Genomic DNA, 21,753 nt, shown 5'->3' on the forward strand with positions numbered 1-21,753 from the left:
GAGTGTCATTATGCTAAATGGAGGATGGAGAAATGTAGAGGGTAGGAAACCTGGCACCTAATGGCCCAAGTCCCACCATCCGTTTTCATATCTACCGTGATTAAGTATTACTATTATCACAATAATATCTGTCCATTAAGGACTCAGCATCACTGACTGTGCAGGGAGTAACTCACCGGCCATGATACCCAGCTTAAAACAGCTTATGTAGTTTAAGCTGTTTGCATGCACCTTTGCTGCTCGAAAATGGAGAATCGTTGTCGTTATGAATAAACAGAACATCCCTGTCCTCCTTTACAGTCCCGTCAGCAATAAAGTATGAAAATGTGCTGCCACAAAGTATTTTTTTTCTCCCTGTGCAACAGTAGGTAATGTCTAATAAAAGGGAGAAAAATGACAATCCAGACTACAGAAATTGCAAGTAATGTTTATCACGATGTTTTTGTTGACATCAACATGTATCCATTTTGCTATGCAAGCGTGAGTCTGTAGCGACAAAGAAAATATACAGTGAAGCACCGCAGTAAAATATGAAATGCTGAAATACAACAGCCTAATCCTGGTCTTTTGCGTACAGTTATTGTCACCTAAGCATGAAGTTAAAAGCCTGCTTAAATCAAATGTATGAAGTAAACAGGGTCTGAATTCTTTCTGTCACTGACACGGCGGTGTCAATGATATATATAATAACATCTGTAAAAAAAAGTTTGATTGGTATTTCAATTATAATTGATCGTGTGTGCGTTTTTATTTCTAAATCTAAGCACTCTGCCATCCTCATTGTCCACTGTGTTACAGTGTAATGTTAAAAGCTGTAGGTTATTTGGGCAAGCAGAGTGTACTCCAGACATAAGGGAGGTGTGCATAAAGGGCTTAGAAAATTCACAAGTGAGCCCTTAAGATTTTGTAAAGTTATAGTGGGACAATCTCGAGCCTTTGCTGACTTTACTATACACAAATTTGCAAGTCCACAAGGGCGCACAATGAGATCGGATCCACGATAGATAGTAGCTGGACATAATTAATTCTCTTTGGATATAATAAACCCCTGGGTTTTCTATGATTGCCGTCATCAGTTCCTTAGCGCTGATCCCATGTGCAAGTGCAATGGATGCAGTGTTACAGGGGAAGAAAGGCAAGCTGCAGCATGTCCGTCTGCCAAATGACAATGACAGCGGTGAGATGAATGGGCAGAAAAAAGGTGTAAATGCTGCAGCCTGTGGATAGCGCAGAGCAGTGGAGCAAATACAAGCAGATACGGAACTGATGGCTGCTTGACTCATTGGTCCATGACCAGCAGTATGGTTGATCAAGCACAGTTCACCCTGAAACCCAAAGCTACACTGCACAGGTGCACTAAAAAGGTTTTTTAATACAATTTGGTTATGAGTTGAGAATTACAAAGCAACTTTTAAAAAATTTACAGCGACAACTTAGTAATATTCAAAAATATAAATAAATGCTTTCTAAACTGTCCACTTGTGGTAGGAAATTATTCTCTTTTATGATTCATATCACTGTGACTTCCTACAGAGATCCATTGGTGACACTGATTCTGATAAGAGAAACATTTAGAGAATCACAAAAATGACATTCTTTGAACTGAGAGCAAATGCAAGCAGATGTCTTCTCATGTTTATGCATGAAAACTCCTGCTCAGTATCAGCTGCAGTTGTATCACTGACCACTGAGCAACATACAAAGACAAAAGAGCGAAATTCACAACAGTGAGGCAAACTGACTGACCTCTACATGGCCCACACATGATTGACAGAGTCCAAATGAGTAGGTGCAGAACATGTCAGGTAAACTCAATAACAAAATATATTCCTGCTACCACAACACACTGTACCACTCGTTTGTACAGCTGGAGGCAGACTTCTTGTCCGATATTTTTCTGTTTTTGGAAATGTATCTTATTGATTACATTATCATGCTTGTAGTGGGTGAAATCAAAACTCCTCTGCAGGCTGATCTGGAATTCTGTTGAGTGGAAAGAGCATCAGACTGACAGTTGGAGTAAAAGACCTGTGGCTTTGTTGTCTGATCACGAAATACAGTAAATTCTTAAACAGCTGCTGGGGCCTGTGTTTACTGAAATGACAACCAAGACTCAGGCTGTTATTAGAAGTAGAGCAGATGTCCCCGGCTTCATATTCTGTGACATTTTTGTCAAAAACCTCCCTTGTTTTGATCTGCCTCTGTCTCTTTTGATTCACATATCAATCAATAACAGTATTTTTGTTAAAAACAGCAAGAAAGTGTAAAGTAATGCACAGCTCTTGTTGTGCTAGTGAAAATAATGCTGGAAAATAGCATATTATCTTGAATTCACCATGTGAGCCACTATAGTACCAGTATTCATATCAACTCCAGCAAACCCCAGCCTCCAGTATTATTTGAATATCATTTGAATACGAGTTTTTATTTGACAATTTATGATACCTACCATCCGCTTCCTTTAAAGCCTTGAACTTTACTTTGATTACAGTCCTCATTGTGACATCACTGTAATGATCCTATGATTTTTTTTTTAGCGGATTTATCACAAGAGCCATGACATTATAAACTGTAAGGTGCATTTTGATTGAATCCTGAAGCAAAAAATGCAGTAAATCAAGGAACATGTATCTGTGGCAATTCTGCACAAAATGTTTGATTTGAATATTTGAACCTCAACACTCAGCAATGTAGAAGACATCCTTCAGTGTGCCATAGGGCCTCTAAAGCCTGTGATTATTCCAATGAGTGCTTAAGAAACGTGGAGCCTGTGTGCATGGTGTGTAGCATTAGAAATCATTTGCATACTGGGGGCCTAAATTACAGGTGGTCATAAAAGAACATGATCAAAGCATAGAATAGGAGGATTCTGTCTGAATCTATCAAGCCGTTGTTTCGTAAGGTATCTTAAAGAGAGAAAGCCTCTGAAATGCTGAAGATAAAACAGAGCAAAAGAGACAAGCTGAGCCATATATCCCTCTATGGAAGATAAAAAGCAGGGAGTAAGTGGATTTTCAAATATCCATACCCCATGTCAAACTGTCTCAGTAGAGATTAGCAGCATATGGAGCTGGAAGGTTAGAATTATCAGTAATCCAAAAATATAGCTCATGATTTGTACCATAAGAAGAGAAGATGCCAAAGTGGCTGATCTAAACGAACAGTAAAATAATAATTAGGGAACATTTTTCAAGAGACATTACTTTAATTTCTATTCATAAATCAACTTCAATGGCACATTTAATCAGAGAACGGAAAAAAGAGGTTTCTGGTCTTGCAATGTGAAAGCCAGCCTATGGTACCCTTCCAACGTAAGGCCACTAATTAAACATTTTTTACTTTCAAGGCGCCCTTCAACATTTCAAAAGCAGTATATCAAAGGGGCTTCAAAGTCAAAACCCCACTCTGAATTTTGAGTTGACAGAACAGCGTACGTATGAAGACAAGTCACATGCTGTATGCCCCCTGTCTTTGTGGCAGAACCAGTGTGAGACTAAAATCATGTCTGCTACATAATGCATATTAATGACTGCCAGTGCAAAGCATGCCACGGCCAAATTCAGGCTGTGTGTAGCTTCACTAGCATCCCTAAACTAACCATGATAATTTGAATAGAGTTAGTAAGCAAACACCCTATGCATCTAAAGAGAAAACTATGCTTGATGATTTAAATCGACCTTTATTTTGTTGCCACGCATCATTTAAAGTATTAAAGGTTCATCATGGAGCTACAGCTTAGTAAGTGGCATGCTAATGGTTAGGCACTATGGGTACTAGGCTGAGAGCTATTGTGCTTTGGTTGTAAAGGAGCCAGAGGGACATGGTAAATACAGAAAGGGCAATGGCATGTGGTCAGCAGGGTGGCTGGGATTAATATAGTGGATGTGAAAACAGACATTATCTCCATCTGCAAAATAGCGAGGGAATCCGTCATCGTAGGATATACCTCGGTGACATCAGGAGTTTAGGTACAAATGCAAATCCCAACAGATGTTAACTCCTTCCAGGCTTGAGGCTATTCCCACAGTTTCAACTGCATATAGCATTTTAAGAATGACTGATTGTGCAGCGACAAAGTCATATTTTGTCAGCAAAAACAACCGCTCAAAAGATGGAAACACAGATAGATGTTTCATCCTTGTGGGTATTTTCCTGCGGAACAAATGCTAAATGTGTTTATGTAAAATGATCTTGAGGAAATATTCAAAGTTACTAACTTAACCTTACAGCTAATTAAGAGACTCTGTGATTTATTTGTCTTGGGCTACTCTATTTAGTGTCTAATTATATAAAATGGAAAAGCTAAGTAAAATATTACCCAGATGAATATAGATGGGGGATCTGCATAGAGTCATAACAGATGATAAAATAGGCCATAACCACATTTCCCAAAGCACTACATACAGAATAAAAACTAACATTCGTTAGGAGATCCAACCTCATTAACTGCAAATCGAATCGAGCGCTCCGTGCTGGTGTAGCGGTGACCCCTTGGAAGCATGGTAAGTACATAATTATTATTGAATCAAAGGGACAAATTTTCCAATTAGAAGAGTGAATGTTTGTCTTTTTCCTGTATACTGTAAGGCAAAACATACAGTACACCACTGGGTAAGTCTGTTTCTTGTGATTTCTTCATCGGCCTTGTGTTTTAGGAATAATTACTCTAAGACCTGAAGCCAGGGATGTTTTTTGTCAGCAGGGAATATAAAGGACTTAATGAACTGTCTTTGTTAACAGAGTCTCAGGGTGCTCAGTGATTGCCTGCATCACACTCGGTTCTGCAACACTTGATGGCCGCTCTCCTATTTGTGCAACTCCAGTGATACATAGCCTGCGTGAACTCCAGTGATGCAATGTTGTGGGGGAATAAAAGGCAGGCTGCAGCATGTTTGTGAGCCAAGGTAGACCGGAGTGAGATGAATGGGCATGAGAAAAAATGCAGCAAGGCAGACAGATACGTATACCCTGGATAATTGGAAGGATTTTTTTAACTTCTCTTGGAGGCCAGCTATTTCCCTTCGCTGCCAGTGTTTGTGCTTGGGTAGGCTAAACACGTGACTGATCTACCTCCGTACAGAATGTGCAGGGATGAAATTGATATTGATCTTCTTCTGTAGTGCTCGATAAATCAGCCAAAAAAATCCCAAAATGTCAAAGTTTACTTTATAATATGAATAAATCGTTGTATAGATTTTATATATTACATTGTATTGAAATATGTAGGGGCTTGAATTTTCAGAGTACAGCACAAAAATTGTAGACTTTGGCTATAATATAAAGTTTATACTTGATCACATGGTTAATGTTAAAATTAATCAGATCCTTTGGGACCTAATTTCTAAACTGTATACAGATTTCCATATCATAAAGTAAACGTGCAGTTAAGGAATCTATGAATATGTCAGTGCTTTGATTCAAATAAAACCTGTATCCATGTAGTCCAAGGAAAGACCAGGCCCCAGCAGCCTGCGTTCACTTTAAAGCTCCCCACAACATAAAGCCATAAATCTAAGCTTACCCAGAGGTAAGAGCAACCGCCACTAATTAACAGTAGCGGGATGAGAGGTCAAGGCCTGTGTCGTATTAGCGTGAGAAAACACTATTTTTCAATTTACAGCATATACTGGTCTGGTGCGCTTTAAGTAATAAAGCTTGCACCATCATGGGCATGAATACAAATGTATTTACTCCACTGTACACTAAAGAATGCATGTGTCTAAAAACAGTTTAATCCAGCTGTATTAACATAAAGGCTTTCAAATGAGATGACTAAATTGTCCTTACAGAACTGACCCTTTAGATACGATGGCTGCCTCAGGGAATGTCTATGAAACAAGATCGCTGATCCAAACTAAAGCTCAATTTAGGCACACGGCACAGAATCAGTTTTCAATGACTACATCTAGCCCTAAAAAGGACTTTGGTCCAAGGACACAGTAAGCTCAGAGGAGGTCAGCTCTCCCTCTGTGCAGACCTGTGGGCCGCACACTCACACTTTGATCTGAGCTCTGATGATGGTGTGGCAGGCACAGACTCAGGAGTGGAAGGATTAGGGACAGGAGGGACACGCAGAGTGACAGCTTCCTTTGTATTCGCTTTATCCTCATTTTGGGCATAACGGCAGACAGCATGCAAACCAATGGCTTCTTTAAGGTGTTTCTTTTTTTGGCTATAAAATCCTCAACTCTTAAAAGAGAGATCAAAGGCGAAGTAGGCTCATTGATAACTGTATAATGGCTCACTTTGAGAGAACAGGCGTTGTGCTGAGATGGGCGCGTGGTTCAAACTGCAAGCTATTAGTCATGCTGTCGGCTCATTTCCATATGTGTTTTATTGTCTCATGAGCAAAGGCTACTGCACCTATTCGCATTTATTGCCCTCACGGTAGATCTAATGATATTCACACCTACGGCAAAAACAAAGGGCCTTGTATCTCATTGTCTTTATATAAAAAGGCTCTTGAAAGGTGACAAGAATACACATTTCAGTTTTATGCGTCTTGTTTTTTTGATGAGCCTTTTGCGCCACGCTTGTCTGGAAACATATGAAGCTACATAAAAGCACAGCTGTCTCAGAAGTGATTACTATTACACACTGAATATGAACTCCAACACGTTTCATTATATTTAAGATGACATGGATTATCGCAAGAACAAAGACTTGATTACAAATAGCGTGCTTGTGGATTTTTTTATAGGCGCAGCAGTGTTGACGTGTACTGGGCTTTAGCAAATTTGTAGTTTGTTATTAAGCTAATAAATAAAATTAAATTGCATTTGTTTGAAATGCTTGGTTACCTACGGTTGAGAAATTTTAATCTGCATATGGCATTAGTTACCAAAGAGTTAGCTGTGTGGGTTATTGCCTTTAATTAGTCAATGTCAACATTAGCTTTAAGCCCCACAATCTAATGACAGAATAACGTAACACCATATTATATTATCCATAGTCCAGTGTTGCTTTCTGCTGTGTGCTGATAGTGTTAGCAAAATATAAATGCAATAACATCTAACGATACCAGGTTTCCTTGGTGGATTATTTCACACTCTCCTTGAAATTGCATTGAAATTCCCACCAGATGTCACAGAAGATATATTACTATACTGTATGCTGTTAAAGCTCTACTACAAAACATTTCAATATGACTATTTGTTTGCAGTATTGAACTTTGCATTAACAGGCGAGGGATTTCACTATATAAATATTCAAATTTCAGGGACTACAACACCTCTAAGGTGGTGGTCTTGCCCTGTAACACTTTACTCCTAATCCACCCTGTTACCCAAGACACACACACACACACCAGGAGATCGGATATAAACACCACATGAAAGTGACTGCTGTGGGATGAGCTGTGGTGAGAGTGGCTTCCAGAGATTCATCCAACTGTCCCCACATTTTCACTCATCTGAAAACGCACACACGCCAAGCCCAGCAGCAGCCACCTGAACATCGCAGAGTCTTCTTGCCAACCACCAGGGAAGCACGTAATATACGCACCTTGTCACGTAGCAGACTTCCTTTATTCATGGCAGGTACAGGGATATTGGGGATCAACAGATGTGAAAGCATTGGTAGCAGTGCTCCCGAAGGCTTGTTGCCATCTTCAAGTAGTCCTGTCACTTTTACACTACGGTGCAGAATGGATATAAAGTATGAGGCTATAAAAGCAGTGTTTTGAAACATCGGGGCGTTAGTGGATTTATTGAGTGTAAAAGCCTTGTGAAGGATTGCCTGTTCAAAGTATCTACCTTTAAATCCCAAAAGGGATTTATTTCACCAAGCATCCAGGCCTAATCAAAATCTCCCCTGAGACACTTGCTGGTTACAAGTTAGATTCCTTCGAACAAGGATGGGGTTGCAGAGAAAATATACACTGACATTCGGCATCGCAAATATACAGAGAGATAGGGAGGAGTGAGGGTCTATTGTGTGAGTGCATGAGGCGGTGGTCATCATTAAGGTGTTTAATAGACCGTATCGCCTGTAGGACCTGACGGGCACGCTGGGCAGAGTGGAGGGTCCAGAGAGAGGGTCACCTTCATGTAGAGACAGCTCTGTCATACTGGGGCCATGAAGGGAGCCACTCTGCCACCGTGGCCCTGGCCCAGACAGTACATGTCTATGGTCACCCAAGCAGAACAACAAACCCCCCACCTTCACATACTTTAACAAAAAAAAAAAAAGAGAGAAAACAACCACTGTAAGCACCAGACTGGAATGCACTTCCAAGTCACTACATTACGTAGAAAACATGAACCAGATATTATCTATGATCTATTATCTCTGCACAATTAGCATTAATGCTAAGCATATGATGGATCGTACCCTACATCATTATCTTGCTACATTTCTGCATGTACCTTTCCACACAACAAACACAGAAGCAGTAACCAAAAACAGCAGTCTATTTTTACTTACTTACTTGCACACTTCCACAGAGAAAATTTGAACAATTACTGAAAATGATGGAAAACCACTGTAAATCTACGCCGTAGAAAGCAGAATTAACAAAAAGAGCTGTGCATGGCCTACCTTCCACTATATGTTCATATGAGATTTTTGTTAAATGCAGTGAAATGCCAGAGCGGAACTGGAAAAGTGGTGCTATCTCGGTCTGAGCGCAGGTGCATCATAAAATGAGCAGGAATGAGGAGGGACAAAAGCCCACCAACATCCCAAACGACAGAAAGAGGGGACGTGCCACTCAAGGTCACGGTGAAATGCAGCAGCTTTGGCACTGTGGATAGATTGGGAGTACAAGGAGCAGCTGGCTGAAAGGGAAAACCGGAAGGTGACTGAAGGAATCACCGTGAGGCTATCTGTGAATTATGACACCATCCAGCCTGCTCTTTCTATCTCCCATTCAGACAAAGTGCTGCTTTGAGGTGCTGCTGTCACGTGCTGTTTGCCTGTAGAGTGATATCTGATTTCCATGTAAGGTAATACTTAACTGCCACCGTATACAATCTGGTCAGAAACTAGATTCGTGGCTGCAGTTTGATTTGTACTATATGGATACATTTTTTTTCCACAAATGGCCAGAGGATAATACAGCTAATTACAGTTTTCTAAATGTGGAGTTCATCATGAATATTGATAAAGAATTAATTAGTTGCTAAAACGGGAAAAACCATTTTCTCTGCACCAAATACATCACATGTTTTGGAGCAAAAATGTACTGCATCACTTCATAGGAAGGACGATTCATATTCTGCTACAATGAATAACATAACCAAACAACTCTGGACAATTCTTATTTTTATCAAAAGGAAAAAAATAGACTGGAGCCCGCTGTGGGATCACTATAATTTTCCTTAATCAATAATTAAATACGAGCACAAAACAGCTCAGACGAGCCTGATTGGTATTTAGTGTGGACCATGATTATACTTGTGTAAGAGACCATCATGCAGGTCATCATTATTATGTCTGACCGAGCTCCATGCCAAAAACACATCCGTATTTCCTTTTGACTCAGCCTCCTATTGGAAATCCAAGGCAGGACAGGACTCAGGTGGGAAGCCAATAATTCCTTATTGAGGAATCTGAAGCCATGACGGTCCTGATTAAGCTGAAGCGATCCGCTGTGTATATTTAGCTCAAATCACTTCTCTCCAATTTCATAATAGGACCTCTTCAATGCATCGCTGAGTAGAAAATACTGTAGTGCGCTCATTCTTTTAATTGCTCAATGACTTTGCTGTGCTGACTCTAGATGAAAAGAAAACTTCCTGTAAGGGAAATTATCAGATGAAGTGCTTTCTCAATATCCCAATTGATTGCCGTCCTCTGTGTTCACTGCTCTGCAGATCAAAAAGTGCATTCCATCCACTACATCTTCCTCTGTACAACAAATACTGCACATGAATCAAATGACACATAAACACAACAGCCTGACAGGCATAATGTGGTTGTAATGAGCTGCATTTCAGAGACACGTCAGTCTTTTACCCCTGATAAATTAAATCTTTTGTGACATTTGCCTTGCAGCATTTCTAGACACATCTAAAAATGATTTTATTATGTTGTTCCATGTTCACCTATTCATGCTCTTTGTTCTCCTATGAGGAGGCTAAGACCTTAACGATAGAGAGCCCGAGATTTTTATTCCATGCATATCATCATTACCAGAGGTTTATGGATGTGACATTAGATATTAAGCTGAGTGAGATTTGGAGGTTATCTGGCATTCCAAGTTGCGAGCAAAAAGTCAAACCATGAAACAGGATTCACCCCTGTATTCGCTCTGGCAGGCACTTCATTCAGCGTGTGGCATGGTGACTAAATCTTTGGAGTTTCTAGATTCATCTGCATGTGAAATGAAAAAGGTGGGTATAGGTACACTAATTGCTGATTTAAATTTAAATCTGTTCTATGGTTCTGACAGTTGCGACATCATTCATAAAAGGCAAGTGTGACATTTATGATATTAAGGTCACTGGTTGACAATGAAAGAAATGTTTAATCTTCTAAATTACCCCATGAAATGATTACTTCAGTAGGCCTACTTCATAATGATTTAATGCTAACATGTCGTATAATTTTTAATTAACTTGGAAGAGGAGAGAATGTGAAAGGTGGGAGTGTAACTCAAGGACTAGCTGCACATTTAAAATCAGGTGTCCAATATTCAGCTGCTAAATGCTTTCTCTATCACAAATTAAATCACAAAAATAATAATAAAATACTTGCCCCCATAGAAATGCCCTGTGGCAGATCATTCAGGTAAATGTTAAGTGCTAGGTCAACTACAAGGCCAGTTCCTCTTAAAAAAAAAAAAAAAATACTAACCAGCAAGATAATATGGGAAAGCAAATCTGAACTCTCCATCCAAACATAAATGTCACTGTCAAGAGACAGGTAAAAAACAAACAAAACAAAACAAAAAAAAAAAAACATTTGCTGGAGCAGACATAAGTATTTTACACCTCTTTGGCAATCTCCAGGATCAAAGCAATACAATTCTGCTGTGTTAGACCCAACATCTCTCTCATAAACCTGTGCATGGTGCAGCATTGCCTCCTGAATTGCTGAGTAAGACCAAATTGAGCCAGTTTAACATTGCAAGTCAATCAGCTCAGGCCAGGCACAGTGCATCAGCCCTCGTTAGCTGTGACCTTGAGAGATAATAATGGCACTAAACTGGATATATGCGTGGGGTAATAGCGCTGTGATTAACAAAATATGTAGGAGAGCATAAACATTGGCATGTCTGCCCATGCACACAATCATTCACCAGTGGGAGGGCTGCTGCGGGTTTGATAATAAAACAATGAGTGGAGCAAGATGTGTAACTTGTGTACATTTGTGGATAAGCCTGAGCAAATTTGCATTCAGTCTCATAGCTCTACTGACGTTCTCATAAATATGCATAACTATAGGCTGGCCAATTGGTCAGCACAACATATAGTGTTAAAACTGTCATCAAATCTAACAATGCTGATCATAAAATGTGCCACGCAGACGGGGAGTATATGTATTCTGGATGTAAGAGCTACAAACATTCCCAAAGCTGCCAATACCTGTCAGCTCTCTGCCTTAAGCTTTCTCTTTGATAAAACACATGGGAACCAATGCATTAACAAAACACAGGGAAGAGCTGTGCTCAGTATGTTTTCAGGTTTAAGGTATACGTATGTTTTAAGGTTAGGAAAAGGTTTGCTAGGACAAATCTGAAAAAAAACATGCAGTGAGAAATTGTAAATAATCTCAGAGCAGAGACAAAAACTAGCTTTGTGGTGTTGACATTCAAGTCCCAGTATGTTACTCAAGAAGATGTAAGTTAGAAAAAAAAGCAAAGAAAAAAGGAGACAAATTAGGTTAGAAAGAACAAAGTAGTATCTACAAGTTTAAAAAGATTGAAAGGCACCATCTCTATTCCAAAGAGAAACTCAAAGAATCAAAGCGGTGGCTTTGTTATCCTTTTTCTCTCTTAAATATTTTTTTCATTGACAAACAAATGTGTGAAACAACTATTGGTTTTTAATAGTGTGTAGCACTTAATATCTAAAATGAAAAGCTCATAGAAGATTTATTGCCTTGCACGCTGAATAGGAAAAAATGGAGCCTTTGGACACAGTGGTACAGTTAGCAAACCCTTTAGCACTCTGACAGAATACTATTTTGTAAAATATGTTAATGCAATACACTCTGCTGTATCCTCACGTTAGGTACAATACACACTATGACTACATATTCAGTGTAAAAGATACAAATAACCAAATAAATAACTGTTGGGTGGAATCCATCTTAATCGGAGATGCTATCTGATTTCTTTCCTTGAAAACATGTCATGTGTAGCGAGAAAGAATGTCCCCCATGTGGCAAACCACGATGAAGAGACCTTGTACTCTGACCAAACACATCTGTAAGACTGGGGACTATGATTGAAGGATAATTGGGTGCAAGCTTGTTGAAATGGAACCCTGTGATAGACCAGGAAATTCCAGTTTCATGGACACGGCCCTGGCAAGGTCGACACTGGGTTCAACAACTAGTTTCATAAAAGCCACAAATGAAAAGCCAACGAGAGACAGCTCTGAGGCCAAGTAACTAGATTCAACAAAAGAGGGAAACCGGGATGCTGGAGCTAATAACAAGATTATTGCAGACAGATCACAATGACTGCTTGGTGTCTCGTATTGTAGAAGCTGCATTATAAAAGAGAAGGTATTCTAAGTGCGTTACCAGGTTAAATAAAGGTAATAATTTTTTTCTCGATGGTAAACGTCTTAAACAAGCAATAAGAGGAGCACGCAGAATCAGCTTCTCATCATATTAACTCAGTAATAATTAAAATATCCATTTTTGAGTGTTAAATTGAAAATGTTACCATGCATATCACAATTGCAGAATGACGCGTCGCAAAGATTTCTGGACCAGTGGAGGTCGAAGATGAGCTGATGATTTATATGTGATGAGACACAAAGGGTTCCCCTGGTTATTCATGTATCTGCTCTGTTTGGATAGTCCCACCCACTGGCATATTCTGAAAAGGACCACAAGGATGACCAGACTAACCAGAACAACATGACATGTTACCTTAGGGATAGTGCTGTATTGGTAATGAGATGACTGGGAGTATGATGGCTAACGCACGCACGCACGCACACACACACACACACACACACACACACACACAGAGCACAGGCTCTGTTGGCTGGACTGATTCTGCATGGTAATTAACAATAATGATGTAAACATGGACTCATTCCACTGAGTTTGCTGCCGACGAACAGCAATCTGTTACAGTATCTATGAGATTGCTCAATTGAAGAGCAACTGTCAGGGTAAGAGAGAAGCTTCATTTGCATGTAGAATAATATATTTCACATCCTCCTTCCATGCTCAGTTCCTTTGATCAAAGGAGATGTGTTTATCAGGTGCTGGAGGAAATGTTTGATGACACTAGTGTTTCACACTCAAGCACAACTCTAAACAGATGGGAGCCTACTAGAGGAAAAACAGGCTTTCAACATGGGCCAGATAATTTTTCTTGAAGTTTTGTACGTATTGGTTTAGTTGAGGAGATTTCAAAGCAAACAAAATGCCACCGTCCACGCACTGTCTGTTCTTGAGTTTTTCTCGTTAGAAACAATGTGATTCAAAAGTAGCCTCCCTCAGGCAAATAACTTGGGACTTACCTTGAAAATCAGCACTTTTCTAAATGACTCATTCCAACACTGCACTTTAGCTGAATGAAATGTTTCTAATCAGAACTAATTGTCACTAACTATTCTTTCCTTGGGTTGGTCCCTGAGCTCGCCGCCTGTTTAAATCCTCTGTATTCATGGTGAGTCAAACCAGAGTTAAGAACTGAGTCACTTTTTCATTCCTGTTGTCAAGCGGAGACAAAGATAGACAGAAATGCCTTTTGTTCTCCTGCATTGCCCACATTCTTCAGGTATGTTTAATTAATGCATGCTTATTGTGGCGTTCTTGTCTCTTGGCGTCTGGCAGGAACGACATCTGTTTAATCAACAACTTCCACTGACAGTACCTCAGTTGGGTGCAAGCTGTCGCTTCTATTCTCAGATGGTACCGCAGAGGGATATGAGGCTCATAGAAATTCAGGAGACTCCTCACAGCCAGGTACAGCAGTAGAGTGAAAGATGAAGTGAAACCTAGCTTGAGTGCTGAGCCAGTCTTATACTGCTTGACTGTGCTTTAGTACCTAAATTATTTGAAGAGCCTTTATTATTGTCAGTGCACACAGAATGGAGCTGCTGTCATTTTCTACATAGAACATCTAGACAGAGTAGCCTTTGCAGGAGACAGACTTCAGTCTTTCCAATGATTGCTATAGGCTTCCTGTGCTTGTAATCAAGACACTAGCATGTTCACATCAGCCCACGCCACATAGACACTGGAGATTACCTCTTCAGTCCCCATCAACTGTGATTACTCCTCTCGAGGTGTGTAGAAATGTCACATTTTACATATCCTAATATTTCATCTCACATAAAACTCTGCAGTTTCCGTGGAGTGACGCGAATGACAAGGTAAGACGATGTGGCAGGACTCTCCCTTTTCACCCACACCTACAGATCCTCCTCTTGCTGTGGTTGCCTCCTTCTGAATTAGGTTGCTGAGGTAATTGGGGTTCCACTGGTCATTAACTTAGACTGGGTGGCAGACCACCACAACCACTGTCAGTATAATTGGATCTAATTGGCCCTGTGTTGCCAATGATTTGGATCAGACAAATAGAAATGACTAATTTAAGTGGCGGTGTGACCTTTTGAAAGCTTCAGTCTAATTAACCTTTGTCGATGCATGCAGGTACTGTACTGTATGTGGAAAAGGGTTATGAACAATCACTGGTCACAGAGAGGCCTGAAGTCTAATCACACATTGTAGCTAATTGGTGGATGACACCCTGTGAAATCCTTTGCAACATGCAGATTGTTTTTATCTTCACTCAATCTGAGTGTTCTGCACTAGACGTGACATATGTTAAATATCTCGGCATTATATTGTATATTATATTAAAGCTGCCTTTCAAACAACAAGTTAGTCATCAGCAAAGTGTAGTTTAACATGAATCATTTGAAGAGCATCAAGCATCAGTTGTTGCTGTCCGCTGCAAAGATTTTGTTCACATGGTGCTTTTTCCCCATCTGTCTTACAACCCGGTTACAAGCAGGTGTGACGACACTCAAGTCTGTGTACACAGTCTGTGAACAAATCCTTAAAGGGATAGTTGAGGGTTTTTTTTGGGATTGTATGAGTTGGACTACAACATCTACTAGAGGTAAACGGGTGCTGCAGTGTAGAAAGACAGCCTTTAGTCAATCTCCTTTCTCAGCTAAAGTAGAAATTCCCACAAACATTAGAGACTCAGGAAGCTTTGCAGTGCTTCAGACTAGGCTCCAACTTTTGTTAAAGGCAGCACAGAAGTGTCACCACCAATGACTGCTTTGTATTTTTTACATGCTGATTCCATTTTTTCCCCTCACACTTCATATTGTGTTGTGTCATGTAGGGTAAATGTTGTGTGGTTGTTTCTGTCTACCTGCCCAGGGACAATAGATGTAAAATAACTACTACCTAACTCTGGTGCAATTACTTTTAATTGTGCCCTGTTCCTGCAAAGATAAACAGTAAAATGAATAAACAATACCGGAGATCTTCAGTTAGACTAACACTTTGATAAACACAGCTAGAACGCTTACAAAACACAAGGAACCAAAGCAAATACAAGGAGGAAACCATGATGTCCAGACAGATCCAAATATAAAATCTCAACTGGCAAAGCTAAATTAAAACAATATAACAAACAAACAAACAAACAAAAAAAGTACCTGCTGATGCAGAAGATAGCAATAATAGAAATGACTGCAAACATTTAGATTTTACATATGATGCAAAAAAAACCTAATAGTTATAGTATCATCTCTTATTTTCACAGCATTAAGCTTTCATATTCCTTTAGGAAATATGGGTCTTTATCTTTATAAAGCACAGATGCATGTTGCGAAGCGTAGTAGTCAAAGATTTATGGAAGCACAGCACAGACTGATAAAAACTAATTTTTGGTAGAATCTTGGAAGTAGACAAACAAAAATACTTGATCTGTGGGGAGAACATTACCGTAAACCCTGACGGAACGCAACACTGACTGATATGGCTACAAAAAACAACTGCATTGTGCAAGCAGATCAGCAGTAAACCTCTCATTCTCTTATCCCAATTAATGGCACAGTTTACTTTGCTATGATCACAAGCCAAGTGTGCGCACAATCAAGTCCCCGTACTTCTCTCAGCCATTACATAATTAAATCTGGAGTTGCTTGCACTCCCGGACAATAATTTACGAGAAACGGGAGAGAAGCAGATAGAGGAAAAGTTTGTGCATGATCTGTTCAATGCGCAAATGAAAATTAATTAATCACTTGGGAAGTCGGTGCACCAAAATGGAATAGGACGGAGTACAAAGTCGTTAAGTTTGATATGGTAGTATTTGGAAACATAAATAATGACAAAGACCCACCAGTGCACTTAAATGCAGCAGTAAAAAACACATTTTCAAATATCACAAGTGACCTACATTAATAAAAATGGAACAGTAAAAGTTATTTACAGCATATTTTATATTGCGCTTGAGAACAGAGGAGATGCTTTTAAAATTGGACGGTCAAAAAAGATGTATGAGGAGGTTAAATTCAAGTTGCCAGCCAAACCCCGGAGTCTTGTTTATTATAAAGACACCTTGGGGGCTTGGTCCCTTTTGCCTTTGATACTGTGTTTGTTTGCCCCTGTCATGTCAAACACATTACCTAGTAGGGGCTATCAGCTGTCATCTTTAGGCAAGTCGTGCATGCTGATCTGTGTCACTATGAGATATTGCTTGTGGGAATGAATGCATATGGGGAGCGCTGTTGGGCAAAATGAATGAAAGCTAATGCTCCTAGCAGCCTTGGAATAAGCCCACAGAGAAGGGTGGCTAATCCTATCATTCTACACCATTCATCTGCAATCCACTTGGCTTTCAGCATTTTTCTCAACGGGCAATTTGTGGCTTCCCTGTTGGATCTCCTCGAAGCCAGTGTGTTATGACTACAAAACACTTCCAGGGCCGCCTGGGAGTCAGAGAGGAGGCCACTAAATACAGTCTGTGACCCTGTCACTGTCCACACTGGCAACTGCCAACATGCTGCATGCTGCCAGAAATAGCTTAATGACAAATACTTTCAGAAAGCATCACATTGTGGTCCATCAAAGTCAAATTAGAAACCAAAAAGAGGGTCAGTTGGCCACAAGATCATCAGTCAACAAGTGAAATGCTCACTCTATCTTAAATATCTTTGAGAGTACAATCCTAGTTTTGATGTCTCAACAGAACAACTCCCTAAAAGTCAAAATGAAACAATAATGAGGCTTTAAGTAAACACAGCTATTCTTTTACTCCAAAGGTCACAATATAAGGGCTGCTTTATTCAGTCTGTAAAATGTAACAAAGTCTAAGGCTGAATGGCTTCCAGATGGTGGCGTCCCCCTCCACACAGTCTGTCTCTTTCTGCTCGACAGATGCTATGTTTGCTTCCAGGGAAGAATCTGAGCAGCCTTCCATGACTAACCAAGACAGGGGACCTGCATTAACCGTCTCTTCAGTTCCATGTACAGTATGGCTCTGTGGAGAGGAGGCCCCCCAGGGTCTGACTGTACACCGATACAGTACACACATACTCCAGAGTTACTTAAAAAATGCACATACACACAGGTACATGATTTCTCTTTTCCCTGAGAATGAAAGCCGACTTCTAACCCTTCAGTTAGAAGATGATGGGATTGGTAGAGATCAATTAACGGTTAAAAATCTGCACATCTAACGCATACACTGCAACAAAAATCTACACATCCAAATGGGAGAACATCATTTTATTTCTTTTTTTTCTAGAAATCCATGCAAAAAGAGTGGTACTGTCAAGACACGAGTTTCCTATTTAATATGTCTCGTCCCAAGCAAATATTGACAGCCTGTTCGGGCATCTTCACTCTTATTGATAACATTATTATCACAACTTCATCTAGAATCAATCTACCAAAAATCCATGTTTCTAGCTATGTTTCCTCTTTGGCTCTTCACCTGAGCCTACTCTGGAAGCAAACAACACACTGTAGTGTAACAAGCACTGAGCAGAGGAGGGGGCTGTTTGACAATGTGCTGCTTATCAACCCAGAGCTGCAACTCTACTCACAGGCTGCACAGCTCCCATGGCTCCCCTGTGTGATGTTGCAGAGCCCAGCCGGCAACGCTGGCATCCTGGCTGTGGGCTGTGGTCAGTCAGAGCCCAGGGAGCTGTGACAGCCTGCTGCTCTTTCAGCCGCAGCAAAAAAAAAAAGGGGGTAAAAAAGGCACTGAAGCATAAGAGTCCTCTAGGCAGAAAAGAAAAGAGCAAAGACTGTTGCAACAGCACGGGCACTTTCACATATGCCCCAGGAAGATGCACGAAAAAGACATGGTATATGTATACACATGGGCACAAATACACGCTATCACTGTCCAGCATGCATTGCAGCCAAATGATTTGGAAAACACAATTCAACAGCCCATCCAGAGATCTGATACTCATCCAGAGACTAAGACAGAGCGAGGGTGTTAAAGTGTGTACCATTCCAGAAAGCTTTCAGTTCCAGTGTGTGGGTTAAACGGCAGGTATCTTGGCTCAGGTTTAGTGTAATTTTTCATTTGAAGGCCATCCCTCAGTAAGTCCTAGTAGTGCATCCTATACTTACAGTTTGCCCTGTGAAGCGGGTATAAATAAAATGGGTACATCTACTGTTACATTTCAGCAAATATTAGTTTGATAAAGTACCCAGCATGAGTTCAAACCCTTGGGATTTTAAAAAAAAGCAACTAAAATACAGAGTAAAGGTGTTTTTTCCCCTTATTCAATATTCAACTATTAATTCCTAACACCGTAAGCATTACTAAATATTTAAGTCATTCTTTTGGACAGTCTGAACAGTGCATTAATGCAAATTCACTCAATTATCTCTCACTGCTAAAACAAAGCCAAATGTGTGTAATTTTTAGTCATAGTAACTAAACATATTAATAATGGTAAGAATACTACCTAGAAACAGCCCGGTAAATGAGTCAGGAATTGCCTGAGGTTGCCTAAAAGTCACATTTTCGATCTTCTACATCCCAGTAGAGCTGCAAATCAGCGCAACATCACTCAGGGACAGGAAAAGCTCCACTATCTAATGTCTGACTTTTGGGAATACTAGTAAATGTTCAGTCATAAACACTGAGCTGCCTAAGGAAAAGGAAATGTGTTTTCAGTCCTGAATTTCAGTGCTACAGTGTAGGGCAAACTTCTATGTCTTGACATGCTATACATGCACGCAAAGATTTTGATATGACGACTGCGGTACCCACAATGTTTGTAGCCTAAAGGGTGGCTTTGAGCTCTAAGAAACAGGGATTAATGACCAATCTCTACTTCTTTTTAATCTTTCATGCTCAAGTTTATTTAGTGTTAGGCTTTGTTTTGACTCCTATTCCTCAGTAATGCCCTGGAATCCCCATTAGGGAGCCAGCCGTCTAGGGTTCCCAATTGTAGCCCCTCCTCCTGCACCCGCTTTGTAGACCCACTTGGCGGGGTGCCTGTTTTCAGTGGAATCGCTAGCTTTTCTTACACCGCAAAGCTCGTAGTGAGATCCTTCCAAAAGAGTCAAAATGAGCTTAGTGCTGATCAGTTAACCAAAAACCTGGACTCATTGTGCATGGCACCACAGAACTGCAAGACTGTCTTTTAACAAAGAATTAGCACAGAACCCTTAGAGCCTCTCTGTAAGTATGTCTTGCATATCAAGGCAGGCGAAAGTAAAACTAAATCAAGGCCACATCCTTGCTGGAAGAAAGAAACAGCTATTTCCTTTTTGGTTTTGGTTTTTAAAAAAGCCTTTCTGTTGTCCTTGCAGCAAGGAGAGACGAAATGGACTGCAGCTAAGATAATGTAATGACTAGGCTCATCCTACAAGGCCAGTCAATCACAGAACACCACTGTTTTCATGGAAGGCCTGCTCAACACAGAGCAGCTGTATAAATACATTAGACCAAATCCAGCCTGCTCCCAGTAAAAACAGAAACCCTGTTTCTTATAAATATATGGATTATTGGATAAATAAATCAAGAGATAGGGCTAAACTAAATAAATCACTGGAATGTGCCAGTAACAAAGCCAGGATTGGGTCATTTGTGGATGAAAGCACACAAGTTGGTGGAGTGTTCCTGCACAGAGGCCTGAGGGCTCAGTGCTTCAGTGTAGGTGCTTCCTCTGATCAGGAAGCCTTGAGCAGAACAGACTAAATTATTCTATTGTGTAATATTCTAATGCAATGTCATGCTTGTGGCTCATCATATCTTCAACGATGTAAGTGTTATTAAGGAAGTTTCAAGATGAGTAGGCATGCTGCTGATTTTGATACAACTTCGAAACACCGTAACCACTTCAGACATTTGGCTTCACAAGCCATTTAATTGCTACCTAGATGTGTCTGTTGCACTCACAATAAGTCATCAGCAGAGCAGGAATTTGTCACAATTATCTTTAATGAAACTGGCACTCAACTATGTCTCCTCTCTCTGTTGGTAAGTACTTCCATTGATTGGTCTCTGATGAGGCTGCAGGTCAGTAAGTTGGCACAGAAAATGTGATTTGTGGCTATTTGGTGTGATACTAATTTGTTTACCCTCTGTGGGCAGGGCAAATCCATATATCACATAGACCAGCCTGAAACATAAGTTGCACGACTGGCTAGAAGCTAAGATAGTGTGTGAATGATCAGCTGCCAGCTGTGGATTGTGTGGGCATTGTTTCATCCAAAGCCCCCTTCAGCCACATTCACTCAACCTCTTGTTTTTCCAGCATTTTAAAGAAGAAAAATTCCTCTTGAAGAGGTGGCACAGACATGTAATAATCAAAACATTGAAAATTTACTCATTGGAGCAAGACATTTCATTTTGGGGGGGGGAAGAAAAAATCACAAATCTATGTCAAATCCTTTGGAGAATTTAGGAAAGGGCAGTTTTTCTAACCTGAAAGTGGCTTCTCAAACAAAAGAATAACAGCACAATAATTCACAGTTGCAATGCAAAGAGGTGTACACAAAGGCTCGCCTTTCATTTAATCACGAGCCAAAGTGGTCTACATGAAAAGCCTTCATTTGACAAACATGAAACATTACCATTTTGTTGTGTTCTCTGTTGCTTTTGTTGAAATAAAGAAGATTAAGGCTTTTCAGAACTGTATCTAAAATGAAAGATGCTAAACCCTTTTGTTGCTGTACCTTTTCCAAATTTCCAAAATTTTCAAACAGCTTCTCTCACTGAAGGCTTTCTCACTGTCAAACAAAAAACACCAAAGCCCATAATTTCTGTCTTTCAAACAGCACAGAACAGAGAGAACTTTCTCCTCAGATGGCTGGGAGCCAGGCAGCGTACTGTACTCACCACAGTGCTCAAGCCATTCTCCTTCATCAGCCTGAGGGAGTTCTGGTAGCAGGAGGTGAGGTCATTGGTCTCGGTAGGGCCCACGTGACCTCTGGCCACCGGGCCCACGGTGTGGATCACATCTGTCGAAACGGGACAAAACACAAAGCTCATTTAAGCACGGCCTACTTTTCGCAAGGATAAATGCTTTGCACTGATTGTAGCAGTGATAAGCACAATGCTGTAAAACTTTTTTGCTTTCTGCCACAAGCAGCAGAGCACAAGTTTCTTTAAAATCTGCAACA

At 40.3% G+C, this 21,753-nt stretch overlaps 1 protein-coding gene across 4 annotated transcripts in view; it reads right to left on the bottom strand.

Moving 5' to 3' along the window:
• Nucleotides 1-21,753, bottom strand: part of macrod2 (mono-ADP ribosylhydrolase 2) — a 411,911-nt gene that overhangs the window by 105,771 nt on the left and 284,387 nt on the right. For all 4 annotated transcript variants that reach the window (XM_055018437.1, XM_055018436.1, XM_055018435.1 and 1 more), the window contains exon 6: nt 21,470-21,591. In XM_055018437.1, the coding sequence (XP_054874412.1) occupies nt 21,470-21,591 (122 nt within the window). The remainder of the gene's footprint in view (nt 1-21,469; nt 21,592-21,753) is intronic.

The sequence above is a fragment of the Amphiprion ocellaris genome, chromosome 16 (assembly GCF_022539595.1).
Source record: "Amphiprion ocellaris isolate individual 3 ecotype Okinawa chromosome 16, ASM2253959v1, whole genome shotgun sequence".
Classification (NCBI taxonomy): domain Eukaryota; kingdom Metazoa; phylum Chordata; class Actinopteri; family Pomacentridae; genus Amphiprion; species Amphiprion ocellaris.